We start from the raw sequence: 14,044 nt of genomic DNA, 5'->3' as shown, positions 1-14,044 counted from the left end.
TACCACAGCAACAAGTAACTAATACATTACTCAGCAGAAAAGTGGGAAACTTTTCCATATAAATGAAATAGAGGTATTAGCATTGGTCACTAGCAATCAGGAGACTGCAAATGTGATTTTTTGCGTATCCATCAGACTGGCAAAGTTCTTTTTTTTTTTTTTTTTTTTTTAAGATTTATTTATTATGTATACAGTGTTCTGCCTGCATGTATGCCTGCAGACCAGAAGAGGTTATCAGATCTCATTACAGATGGTTGTGAGCCACCATGTGGTTGCTGGGAATTGAACTCAGAACCTTTGGAAGAGCAGCCAATGCTCTTAACCGCTGAGCCATTTCAAAGTTCTTCTTGTGTATGTATGTGTGTGTGTGTGTGTGTGTGTGTGTGTGTGTGTGTGTGTGTGTGTGTGTTTGCGTGCACATACATGTGCGTACCATGATGTACACATGGAGGCCAGAGAACAACCTGCTAGAGTCAATTTTCTTCTTTCACCATGTGGGTTCTGGGGATCAAACTAAGGTCATTAGGCTTGGCAACAAGTGTCACTACCCACTGAGCTGTATAGATAGCCGTGGTGAAGGTTTTGAAGTCTGAGCAAGCAGTAGTGAGAAGGGAACTCTCATACTTCACAATACAATTTAAACAACTGGTTAACAGTCATAGTGTGCTATTCCATTACCTAGCAACTTTAATTCTAGGTATTTCACTTAAATAAAAAGCCATGTATAAGAAGGGTCACCTTGTTTTTTGTTTTGTTTTAAACAACAACAGCAATAATAATAATCACAATAACAACAACAACAATAATAATAAACGTTAGCAGCAGTTCAAATATCTATTAGAGAAAAAGCCTCCAAGGAAACTACCTGAGCAGAGGGGCCTTCATTTTAGCAGTCCCAAATTCTCCCCACATGTTACCACAATATGAATATTCAGAAAATGTTAGAGAGAATTAATAAATGAGGAATCAATGTTACCTAAAAGGGATAGAGAGCTGAGAAATGGTTTGTTAGGTGGAGAACTACAATCCTGGTCTTCATGAGGTAAGTAAGTAGGGCCAAGAGCATGGTAAACCGTGTTATAGCGCTAAGAGAAACAAGGTAGGAAGGGGTGCAGAAGGCACAATGGAGGGCTGCTGTCTGTCTGTTTTACAATTTTATATTGAAGGGCTATAAAGGGCTTTATTATTTGTTAGTGCATCTTAGCTACTTTTTTGATACTGTGAAGAGACACCATGACCAAGGCATTCAAACCACCATATAAGGTAATATTTAAACAAAGACTCGGAGGAAGCAAAGGATCCAGGAGGTACCTAGGGAAAATTATTTCAAGAAAAGAAACAGCAATTACAAAGAGCCTGTGATGTTAAGCATGCCTGGGCTATATGAACTGCAAGGAGGCAGAGTCAAGGGTAGAGTGGGCACCAAAATCAGTAAGTAACCTTTCTATATACGAACAACATACTGAGAGAGGAAATAAGAGAAACAATACCATACAATTAGCATCAAGTAAATAAATAAAATATCTGAGAATAAATTTAAATAGAAAATTTAAATAGAAAAGTAAAAGACAGATAATAAAAGTTTTAAGAAATTGAAAAAAGAAAATGAAGGTGTCAGTCAGTACATAGAAAGATTTTCCATGTTCTCATGTTCATGGATCAGTAGGATTACTATTGTGAAAATGGCCACCCTACCAAAAGCAATCTACAGATTTGATGTAATTCCTGTAAAAATGCCAACACAATTTTTTACAGAAATTGAAAAAATAATCATATGGGAACATAAAAAACCCAGGATTGATAAAAATAATTCTAAATAATAAAAGAATTGATGGCGGTATCACCATCCCCGATTTTAACTTATATTACAAGGTCATAATAATAAAAAACAGTACTGTACTGGCATAAAAAGAGATATATCAACCAAAGAAAAGTGAAGATCTGGACATAAGTCTATATCTATGGATACCTGATTTTTAAATTACTTTTGAGGTTATAATTTAATCATATCATTTCCCTTTCTCTATCCTCCCTCTAAACCTTCCCATGTACCTCCATTCAATTTTTTTTTAAATTTTAATCCCTTTCTATTGAAAACTGCATTTAATGCTAAATGTCCACCTTTACAATAAACAAATATTGTAAAAGTAACTCACACTAAAGCAAAACATACCTCTGATAGCCATTATTTTTCTGTATGGGACAGTTTCAAGTTTTTTCTACAGGAATGTACCTATATAAAGGCTCAAAATAGGCCATCTTTAAAAACAAAAAGGCAATGATTCACAAAAGACTATGAATAGAACATGTAACTAGCTGACACAAACCTAATAGGATTTGTTAAAATCAGTCACAAATAATAGCATATCTGAAGTGTTCTTGTATAAAATATTACATGAAGAAAAGAATTTATCAATGTCTAAAAAAGTGGGTTTGTTCATAGACAATCTGACAAGTTAGCACAAAAATTCACAGCCTCTTTTTCTTAAGTTGTTGATGTTGGTGGTGGTGGTGGTGGTGGTGTGTGTGTATGTGTATTCCTAAATACATAAATACAATCTGCTCAGTCTGTAGAATGTTACTTGTATGTATATGTTTTCACACCGACTATTTGATATTAGTAATAGTCAGTTGGTATGTTGTTCCCCTCAGAAGACTATTTCTCTTATTCTTAGCATTCCTTAGTTGTCTAGTGTTGAGTCCTCGTGAGCTTGCCCCTTCCATGTTAACACATCTATTTGCGTCATACTTGTTCAGCTCATGTTTAGACAGCCGTGTTGGTGAGACTTCATGGGTGTAGCTTCTGACATTTCTAGGAGACACAATCTCACTGAAACTCCCTGTTCCTCTGGCTCTTGCAGTCTCTCCATACTTTCTTCTGCAATGGACCCTGATCCTGAGGTACAGTAGTTTGGAAAACTGATTTCTGACAAAGAGGCCAAGAATACACAGTGGAGACACATCTTCACCAAATGGCTCTGGTCAAACTGAATGTCTGAATGTAGAAGGATGAAATCAAATCCACATTTCTTACTCTGCAAAAAGCTCAAGTGTAAATAAAACTTGCAAATGGATCAAGGATCTCAATATAAGACCTTGATACCCTGAATCCAATAGAGGAGAACATGGGGAATATGCTTAAACTTATAGGCACAGGAAAGGACATTCTGAACAGAACCCCAATAACATAGGCACTAAGACCAATAACTGACAAATGAGACTTCATGAAGCTAAAAAGTTTCTGTACCACAAAGGACATCACCATTTGAGTGAGGAGGTAGCTTGTAGAATGGAGGGAAAATCTTCAGCAATTATATATCTGACAGAGGGTTGGTATTTAGAATATACAAAGAACTAAAAAAGCAAACAAAACACTTAACATCAAGAAAACAACCCAATTTAAAAATGGACCAAGGAACTAAACAGAATTATCTATAGATTAAATACAAAAAGCACATGCTTTTAATCCCAGTACTTAGGAGGCAGAAGCTGAGGCAGGTAGATCTCTGGAGTTCCAGGCTAGCTGGTCTATACAGCAAGCTCCAGCCAGATAGACCTGTCTCCAAAGGGTGAGGTTGGGGATAGGAGTAGAGAGACAGCAAATTGCTAGCAAGGATGCCAGGAAAGTGGAACATTTATTCACTGCTGGTGGGAATTCAAACTGGTACAGCCACTATGGAAATCAGCATGGAAGCTCCTCAAAATGCTGATAATAGATCTACCACAAGATCAAGTTACACCATTCTTAGGCTTATACCCAAAAGACTCTATCTTACTACAGAGATACCTGCTTAGTCATGTTCATTGTTGCTCTATTCACAATAGTCAGGAAATGGAAACAGACTAGATGTCCATCAACTGATAATAATGAAATGTGATACATTTATACAATAGAGCATTATTCAGCTGTTAAGACAACAAAACTATGAAAATTGCAGGTAAATGCAGGGAACTGAAAACAATCATCCTGCATGGGGTAACCGAAACCCAGAAATACAAACATTGCATTTTTCCCTCCTATGTTGATGCCAGCGTTTAAGCTTTACATATGTGCATTTCATCTGGAATACCAGACAGGTTAGAGAAATAGAAGGGGCACATGGGAGAAGGAGGAGCTGGGAGGAATTGAGGGAATGAATTTGAGCAAAATATATTGTATGAAATTCTCTAGATAGAACACAGATCAACAAGGGGGGCTTTCAAGGAAGAAAAAATAGTGTTATAAAGGGAGAAAGAGGGAAAGTGGAACAGGAAAGATGAAACTGTGTGAAGGACGGAAGGAAAGGGTAGAAGAGGAAATATTGGGAGGGATAACTGACACTGAGGGCCTTTAGAAAAGGTCACATTGAGACCTACTACTGTGGAAGCTTCCAGTTTAAACTGAGTTACTCCATAGTGAGAGGACCATATCCCAACTAGATAGATATCATTCATTACTAAATGAAGCTCCCAGTAGCTTGGTAGAATGGGTTACTGCTTTTTGAGTTGTTTGCCAATAGGGTCAGTAACCCGCCTCTGGCAATTACAGATTATTGCCAATGCTATTGATTACCCTCAAGAACTTGACAGTAAAACCCTACTGCTGAAAACACCATCCACTTGAGTTATAGAACATCTAGATATCCAGCTGGCACTCAACTGGCTGGGGAAAGCCCTACTATTAACCTGCTAAATGGACATGCCAATAAACAACTCTTAATGACTTGTTGCTGTGCCCATAGATCACTGTCCTCCCACTCCCCATTAGTGAAGCACCTTCTTGTAACATACGACAATTAGCACAGAGCCCCACAACTGGTCAACATGTGGAGAATCAAAGACTTCAGAGTGCTCAGCCCTGATTAGCTGTTTGTATAAAACCTTTCCCCTCAAGGTTCAGGGATCTAAGTAGAAAAGCTTGGACAGATTTGAAGAGCCGGAGATGGTAGGTTTTTCCAGACACAACAAGGCAGATACACATACAAATTCACAGTGAGTGTGAAAATATATACAAGACCTGCATAAGATCAAGCTAGAGAAAACAAAATCTCAGTATGGAGGAGGTGAGATAGGCATGAAATCACACCCTTAGCTCAAGAGCCATTGGTATTTGATTGCTGCCAGGGTAGGGAAAATAGGTTTGCTTCAACGGTGTGACACCTGGTGTACTGACCTCACTCTGGGGAAGGCCTTACACTGAGGAATGGTCAGCCAACACAAATTGGTCCCACATGTTTTTTAAGAGTGAGAAGGGGGGAGGGAAGGAGGAGGGAAGAGGGGAGGGGAGAGAGAGAGGAAGGGAGAGCAAGGGAAGAAGTATGAATGAGTGAATTGAAAGTTGTTGGGTAGGGAGGTAACGGAGGAGCTGGGAGGAATTGAGGGAATGAATTTGAGCAAAATATATTGTATCAAATTCTCAAAGAATTAATAAAAAACATTATTAGAAAAAGGGTAGATGGGAAGTGAGAAGTGATCTGGAGAACTGGATAGAACACAGATCAACAAGAAGGCAAGCAGAGCCCTGGGGAGGGTTGCAAACAGAGGAATTATGTGGCACGGCTAATATGTAAGGTCATTCTGGCTGCTAACTGGCAACAGACTGCTGGGCCAGGAGGAAAACCAAGCAAGCACTGCAGCCATCTAGGAACAAGGCAAGACTGCATTAGCCTAGGGAGGGGAGGAGGGGGAGAAGGCGTTTGTGTCATCATTTTTAGCTAGGAAGACAGAAGCATGGTTTGCTCCCTCAAAAATTAAAAGTGCACCTATTCTTTTCACCTTTCATGTCATAAGCAAAGCATTTTATTTAAGTGACAAATAAAAACTGCACATGTTTAGGATATATAATATGACATTGTGAAGCAAATGCTTTGAAATTTGATTGGATCTCTCTGATTTCTACTCCTGAGACACTGACACAGGAAGAGTCAGTATACTTAAGGAACTGCTTTCTAAAATCTGAGACTAGCAGGAAAGAAAGGAAAATGGAAATACATGGGATATTACACTAGTCACACTTATTACTTAAAAATTTTTTTATCTTTGGAGACAGAGACATAATTAGGGGTAAAATTATATAATGTCTAAGGTTTGCTTTAAATTAGTCAGGAGGTAGAGATACTATGTGAGGGGATCCAGTAACACTGGCTTGGGCTAGTAATTACCAAGTTGGGTAAAGGATGATTTGGGGCTCATTATATGTCATTTTCTATGCTTTTATATATGCTTGACATTTTCCCTAATATAAAGCATAAGAAGCATATCATGAATATTGGCTTCCCATAAGCATTAACTGCATATGCACTACAAGCATACATATAACATCTGTTTTGGTTCCTAACTTTTGTAAAATATAGGAGAATGACTGAATTAATGGTACTATGTACATTATCCTATTTACTCATTTCTTGATGGTATTCTACTTCCAAATTTAATGTGGAAATATTAATATCCTTAGTGAACATGGCATCTGAACTAAATTTTTCAGGTATAAAGACAAATCACAGCTTAGGATGTTCTGCGTAGGCTAACTCTTACTGTTAACTCAGACAGAACGTGTTACTACTGTGGTCCATATGTAGAGCCAACCAACTGAAAAATTAAGCAGGGCATGGTGATACATGCCTGTAATCCCAGGATTTGGGAGGTTGAAGGAGGAAGATAGCCAGTTCAGACCACCCTGGGTAACACAAGCAAGACCCTGTCTCAAAAACAAAAACAGATAAAAACAAAAATACCCACTAAAACAAACAAACAAACAAACAAACAAACAAACAAGTGGTGTCTCTGTTGAATACATACATAGTCTTTTTTCTTTTTATATTTTTCATGTAAGACTTTATATAATCCTAGAATTTTTATATAAGCCTGTAACTCTCAATCCTCCTGCCTCAGCCTCCCAAGTTCTGAAATGATAGACATACCACACCTCTATCAGACTTTATTCTTGTTGTGTTGTTCCCTAAATAATTCAGTACAACAACCATTTATACTACACTGTACTGAAACTATAGAGATAATTTTAAGTGAGCTATCAGCATTAAAAAACAAAACAAAACAGTATTCTAACTTTCTCTCTTAGTACAGTTCTCTCAGAGTCACTTTTCAAGTGATAGAAAACAAGAGAAATTTGTTGCATGACTTATTCACAACACTGGGGAAAGCTTACTTGATCCACTATAACTAAATGTACAGAAGAATTAATGTAAACATGTATTTACAATCCCCAAAACTAAAGTAAAAATAAGTCTTAATAATCTGTCATGCAGATATAATAAATATGCATTTCTTATACTGAATTTGATAAAGAAATTCCAGGGGAAAAAAAGCAAAACAAAGAATGACATCTACTATGTACATGAACTCAATTTTTACTTAAACAACTCCAAACTAAAGAACAAAATCAAGAAGCCCTTAGAATTGAAAATTTTCTTATATTTGTTTACGAGAGAGGCTACAACTACTACAATCTAATAAAACAGAATTACCCAATATGTTATTTCCTTAGTTTCCACATTTAAAGCCCAGTAAAAGTAAACATGTATCATTAATGATACATTTTATTTAATAAAATATACTTGCATATTTATAGATCTCAACATAATTTCAGTTAAAATTATTATGTGATAATATTTATCCTATTTTCTCCAACAAATTAGGTTTTCAGAGGCCAGTATGTACTTACCAACACATCTCAAAAGACACATTTTAAGTCTTTCATAGTCACACCTGGATACTACTGTGGACAGCATGAGCCTAAAAGGCTTTAAATGACAACAGTGGCCATCACCAGGCTCTGAAGCAAGGTCCCTGAGTTCCTCTGGGAATACTTAGACACCTCTAACACTTCACCTTGACCAAAAGAAAAACTTCATATTTAAGAACACACTTTCATAATTCCAACACTCAAAAGATTGAGCAGGAAGATCATGAGTTAAGACTAGCCTGGGATACATTAAAACACACACACACACACACACACACACACACACACACACACACACAAAACAAAAACAAAAAAACAAAAAAAAACCCAAACCAAACCAAAACAAAAAAACCAAAAAAAAAACCCCAAAACAAAATAAAAACAACAACAACAACAAAACTAAAACCTTTCTGACCCAAGAGACCTAGGACAGAACCAAACATGACCACAACCAGAAAAATAAAATAAAAGTCAATGAAATGATTTCTAATAATACTCTGCTATATTTCTAGGCTGAAGCTTAGCATAATCACCATCAGAGAGGCTTCATCCAGCAACTGATGGAAGCAGACGCAGACTCACTGCCAAATATTAGGCAGAGCTTGGGGAAACCTGCTGAAGAGGGAGAGAAAGAATTGTAGGAGCCAGTGGGGTCAAGGACACCACAAGAAACCCTGAGAATCAACTAACCTGGGCTCACAGGGGCTCACAGAGACAGAACTGACAATCAGGGAGCATGTATAGGTCTGACCTAAGCCCTCTGCATATATATTATGGTTGTGTAGTTTGGTGTTCTTGTGAGACTCCTAACAGTGGGAGCAGGCAGGGGTCTCTGACTCTTTCACTTGCTTTTGGGACCCTTTTCCTCCTACTGGGTTGCCTCATTCAGCCTTAATATGAGGGGATGTGCCTATTCTTATTGCAACTTGATATGCCATATTTGGTTGATATTCCCGGGAGGCCTGTCCTTTTCTGAAGGGAAATGAGAGAAGGAGTGGATCTAAGGGGAGAAGGAAGGTTGGGGAGTGTACTAGGCTTCTTGTTTTGGGGTACCAACCAGCTCCCAAATCATGACATGGAGACTTATTTTTAGTTTTGAATGCTCATCCCAGCTTAGGCACATTTCAGGCTAGCTCTTTTAACGTAAATTAACCTTTTTCTCTTTATCTACCTTTGGCCTCAGGGCTTTTTACTTTCCTTTTCTTTTGTATATCTTACTTTCACTGCTTCTCATGTCTGTCTGTCTGGCAGCTGCCTGGCTTCTGGCCCCATGCATCTCCTCATTCTTTCCTCCTCCTCCTCTTGTTCCTCCTCTCTGTAGATTAGATTTCTCCTCCTATTTATTCTCTCCGCCTGCCAGCCCTGACTATCCTTTCTCCTGCCTACCTAGTGGCTGTTCAGCTCTTTATTAGACCAATCGGGTGCCTTAGGCAGGTGAGGTGGAACAAATGCAACACATCTTTACATAGTTAAACAAATGCAGCATAAACAAAAGTAACACACCTTTATACAGCTAAAGTAATATTTTGCAGCATAAACAAATGTAACACATCTTTGTCCAGTTAAAATAACATTTCACAGCCAGGAGGGGAGGGGAAGCTGAGAGGAGAGGAGGAAGGGGAAACTGTGGTTAGGATCTAAATATGAAAGAATAAACAACAACAACAACAAACCAAGAAAAAAGAATCTTATAGAGATATACAGACTTAATGTGCTCCACAGAAACCAAAGCTTACTTTTAATGTCATACAGCAGTACTAGTAAAAATAAAATATGAGCAACAGATGCAAGCAGCATATATTATTTTTAAATTTCTAATAGTCGTATTTTAAAAATAATTCAATTTTTCATTATATTTATTTATTGTTAGATAATGGGCCCATGTTACCACGTAAATATAAAAGTCAGAGGATAACTTTCAGGAGAAAATTCTCTCCTTCTACCAAGTGGATCCCAGAGATCAAATTGAGTACATCAGTACCTTTTCCTGCTAAGTCATCTTACTGTCACAAAAATAGATATAATTGAGATATATCACATTTTTCTTCTGTATTCCATTATGTTTTATAGTTGAGAAAATTTCAACCTGAACCAGGCCCATTTCAAGTATATTAGACAGAACTGTTGTGTAGGAGAAACCTTTTTAAAATTTTATCCAATTAAAGAACATTTGGCAGTTAGGCACAGTGCCGGGAAAATTAAGATAACAGAGGGAAGCTTGATTGTGTTTACAGTCTAAAGGTAAAGAGAAAGGCCACAATTTCATGAGAACTGACCAGAAATATAAACAGTGTGATGAAAGAGCAGCATCAAAAGCACAGGTGAACCGGGGTAACTCGAAAACGAGGGCTTCACTTTCTGTGACAGCACACAAGAACGGAAGAAGTAGGCACGGACAGACACACGCAAGGGTGGAGAAGCGTCAGATAGTAAAATCGAGGGAGTTTGGCTAAGAGCCTGCTAGTTTCTCAGTGAAGCAGAAGACAGCCTTCAGCCTCCTGTCCCAATCACCAGCACAAAGCTGAAGAGACATTTCTGAACAATGTAAGAACTGCACCCTACCCCCAGCTCATGATCCTCCTTCCTCCACCTCCCAGATGCTGGGATTACAGACCTGTGTCACCAGCTAAAGAAACACCTGCCTGCAAGGTTGTGCTTGTGTGTAGTTAGTCATTTTCTATATCCTTCTGGGTTGGTCAAACTTAAATTGTATCACTATATTGCAAAACATAGAAATAATATTCATTATTTCCTCATCTAGTCATAAAACATACTCAATGCTCAATGTAAGGTGTTGAGAACAGTCATGAGTAAAAGCCACATCACTTTCACATGAATCACCAGGATTAGCATATACCTACACACAGTTCTATGAAAATATGGTATTATGTTGTCCTGTAAAGAAACCTTATATATCATCTAAATATATTTGTTTAAAAATATTTTTGTTTAAAAGTTGTTTCAGCACTGTACAAATAAATATGCTATTGAAAATATTCTTCTCTGAACATAAACTTTAACGGCTGCATGTGGTCAACAACTACCACTAGCATGTGTAAAGCTGTGGGCTTTACTGCCAGCACTAGCAAGATAATGGTTAATAATAATAATAATAATAATAATAATAATAATAATACAGCAGGCACTGAATGGTCATATGCTATTATAACTGAGATGCTGTTAATGACATAATAATGAGTTCATACAGCATATTATTGAAAAGGGGTACACTATGAATACAAAATACACCAGAAAGACATCACTTTCAGCATAAAATAGTCTGAACCTTGTGTGTGAAATAGAAACAATAGAAACATGCTTTCACTATTTTCATAAAGGGAAAATAATCAGTTTTTGTCATGATTTTTCATGTCAGGCAGCAAAAACATTTTGTAGAGATTTTCAATTGCAAATAAAGAAATAGAACATAGAATTGTCTCTGTAATATAATGGCAGTAAGGTAAGTGAGAGGTCTCAGGAGGCAAATGAGATTGCCACCAGGCCTGGGGACCTAAGCTGGATTCCTGGGACCCACAAGGTAGGAAAGAAATGATTCCCACAAGTTGTCCTGACTTACTTGCACACTTTTACATACACACACACACACACACACACACACACACACACACACACACACAAAATAAGCAGTAATAAAAAAAATTTTAAAACAAAAGTATCTTTTTTTAGTGAAAGTATTAGTTGAAAGTCAGAATTCATAAAGTGTTTTGTAACTGCAAAACAGCCTGTCCTTGTGATTTATCGATTTCCTCACATTTTTCTATTTATGAATTTTACAATTAACCTAATACTTGTGACTCAACCCAGTGAGTACAAATTAGAATAATCTAAACTAGACTTTTTAATTAAATTATGTGTAGCAGCTAGAATGGCCATTTACTACTGAGTCAATGTAATATACTTTCATTACTCTGTACACACTGTCCTTAATTTGTAATTTAAGTGATTACACAAACTTAGTCAGCGACACAAAGTCCTGCTCTGGCCCAGGTCTTAAAGACCTGATTATCTTAAAAGCTAAACCAGTGACAGCCAGCTCAATATCAGAGATAGTACTTTTTATGCAAGGCAACTTGTTCAACTTGTTTTGTTAATCAGTCCAGTAAGATAGCTGATTTATAAATGGCCACAAAGCTCTGGTTCTTCCTTCAGCTGTGAACATTGAAAGCCATTTCCCCCAACATTACCAGATTTCTGTCAAGCTAACACAAGTACCTCACACTGAGACACAATGTCTTAACATACTGGGAAAAACTTGAAGAGACCCACTTAAAAATGATCTTCCGGCCACACAAAACACCATCGGACACACGGTGCTAAACCAAGCCCTTCTTCACGCGACGTCTGGGAAATCAGAAGCACATCAGATGTGTAATAATTAATTTCTTTACTGTACTACCGGTTTACTGAAAGAAAGCCATAGCAGTCTCACAGTGTGGATCAAATGACATCATTAGCTTGGATTCCCAATAAAGCTAGAATGCTTCAATTTGCAACAGTTGCTAAAAATAAAGACCCACCATTTGTATGCGGGAGTGGCGGGCAGTTCTAGTTTTATTTATAAGATTTCTTTATTTAAGACTGATGCCTACTGTAAAATAAACAAGAGGCTGACTGAAATACATACTTGTTAGTTTTTACATGAAAAGCTGTTCTACCGCAGGGGAAAAGAAGTATGAATATTTTGCTCTCAAAACAGTAAGTTTCTACTTCGCTAAGGTTTATCACGGCCTTGAAACCTAGTAAACAAAAACACTGCAATTGATAAGGTTTCAAAATTAAAACAGTACAGAGGTTAGCGTTCCTGGGACTGAAGTGATCTCTTTTCTGTCATCACTGTTGCTTCGGCGTTTTATTTCCTGGGCTGCAGGTGCCAAGAGGCATAAGAGGTTTTCAACAGTGAATAATTTCTGAGAAAGGTGACGCTTTTGAGACACTTAAGTCGCCCTGAGGTTTTTCTTTCTCTAGGTAACCCAGCAATGTTCAAAAGTTAACAACCACTGGTTCCAAAGCCCTGCGTCCTAACCGCCCCGAGGAGGGGTGACAGATGCACAGAGAAGTTGCCCTGGTGTGCGGTGAGGACCTTCCGGCGCTCCTTCCTCCTAGGCCCAGGGGCCGGCTTCCGCCGGGAGGCCGAGGAGGACCCAGACCTCCTCGGAACCTGCACGAGCCCAGTTGGGAGTCCGGAGGGCCGCCTGACCCGCGCCCCGCGCCGCTGCCTGGGTCTCCTCGGGACCCGCGCTGCTCGCGACCCGCAGCGGCCGCAGGCAGCAGCGCCTCCCCGCGCCGTGGGGAGCCCAGGCCGAGGGAGAGCCGCGCGCCCCCGCCGCGGCCTAGCCCGCGCCGCCCGGTCCAAGCCCTCACTCACCAGCTGCTGCCGGACCCAGCGCCACATGCCCCCGCCGTCGCCGACGCCGTCGTGGCCCGCCGGACGCGGGGCCCAGCGGCGGCAGGTGGAGGAGGACGCCGAGTCTGACCGGACGGAGCAGGCGAGCCCCTCTGGCTGAAGTTCCGCTCGCAGCCTTCTCACTACCCGAGCCGGGTCCCCATCCCGCCACCCCGGCCCCGAGGTCCTACAGGCCCGGCCTGGCTGCCAACCGCGCCGGGTGCAGCTGAGCTTCCCGCTGCGCCGCGGCCACCTTCATCTCTGACCGTTGTCACCCGAAGCGCGGCCGCCCCCACAGCGCCGCCCCGCCCTCGCCGCCATGGCCCCGCCCCCAAGCCCTGCGCCCCACCCTCGCCCGCCATGGCCCCGCCCCCAAGCCCTGCGCCCCGCCCTCGCCTGCCGTGGCCCCGCCCCCAAGCCCTGCGCCCCACCCTCGCCTGCTGTGGAACCGCCCCCTACGCTGCCTCTCCGAGACCCATCTCTTGCGGTTTCCGGGAGGGTTTGCCTTCACGCCTTGCCGGTACCTGGTATGTGACGAAAGCGCGATCGCGAGCGTCGCTAGACCCGCCCGCACTGTGGGCCTTTTCCGGAGTCCCTTGTCAGCCGGCGAGCGAGGCTGCAGCAACTCCTCGCCAGGGAGTTGAGCGGACACTTCTCCGGCTCTGCCCTATTGCAGATGTGTCCCCCAACACGCATCCGCACCAGAGAATGTATGTGACCAGAAGGTACGTCCCCAGAAGCCATTAAATTGTCAAAGGCTTCCATTTGGGGAATAAATATGATTTTTAAAAATTGTATAAAGTTCTCAAAGAATTGGTGAAAATACTACTTTTTTTTTTTTTTAATTTTCAAAGGCATGTAATTGCTTCACACATAACTCAGCAAGAGACCACAGCTCGCTAATGCTAGGGAAAGGTTGAGATTTCTCTGTGAGAGTCCAGCTTGCGCCTTGGTTTCTG

General features: G+C 40.3%; 1 protein-coding gene across 6 annotated transcripts in view; it reads right to left on the bottom strand.

Annotated features, from left to right (window-relative positions):
- Atp11b (ATPase phospholipid transporting 11B (putative)) overlaps positions 1-13,388 on the bottom strand; it is a 96,112-nt gene extending 82,724 nt beyond the window's left edge. For 3 of the 6 annotated variants that reach the window (XR_008216813.1, XM_052732297.1, XM_052732301.1), the window contains exon 1: positions 13,068-13,388. Coding sequence is in view for 5 of the 6 variants with exons in the window: in XM_052732297.1 (XP_052588257.1) it covers positions 13,068-13,094 (27 nt within the window). In the remaining variant the exon portion in view is untranslated. The remainder of the gene's footprint in view (positions 1-13,067) is intronic. The other 3 variants (XM_052732299.1, XM_052732298.1, XM_052732300.1) reach the window with 1 other exon arrangement.
- Positions 13,389-14,044: the final 656 nt, after the last annotated feature.

The sequence above is a fragment of the Peromyscus californicus genome, unplaced genomic scaffold (genome assembly GCF_007827085.1).
Source record: "Peromyscus californicus insignis strain IS unplaced genomic scaffold, ASM782708v3 Scaffold_9__1_contigs__length_137607984, whole genome shotgun sequence".
NCBI lineage: Eukaryota > Metazoa > Chordata > Mammalia > Rodentia > Cricetidae > Peromyscus > Peromyscus californicus.
Note: the sequence above shows the minus strand (reverse complement) of the source record. Positions and strands in the feature narration are given on the sequence as shown.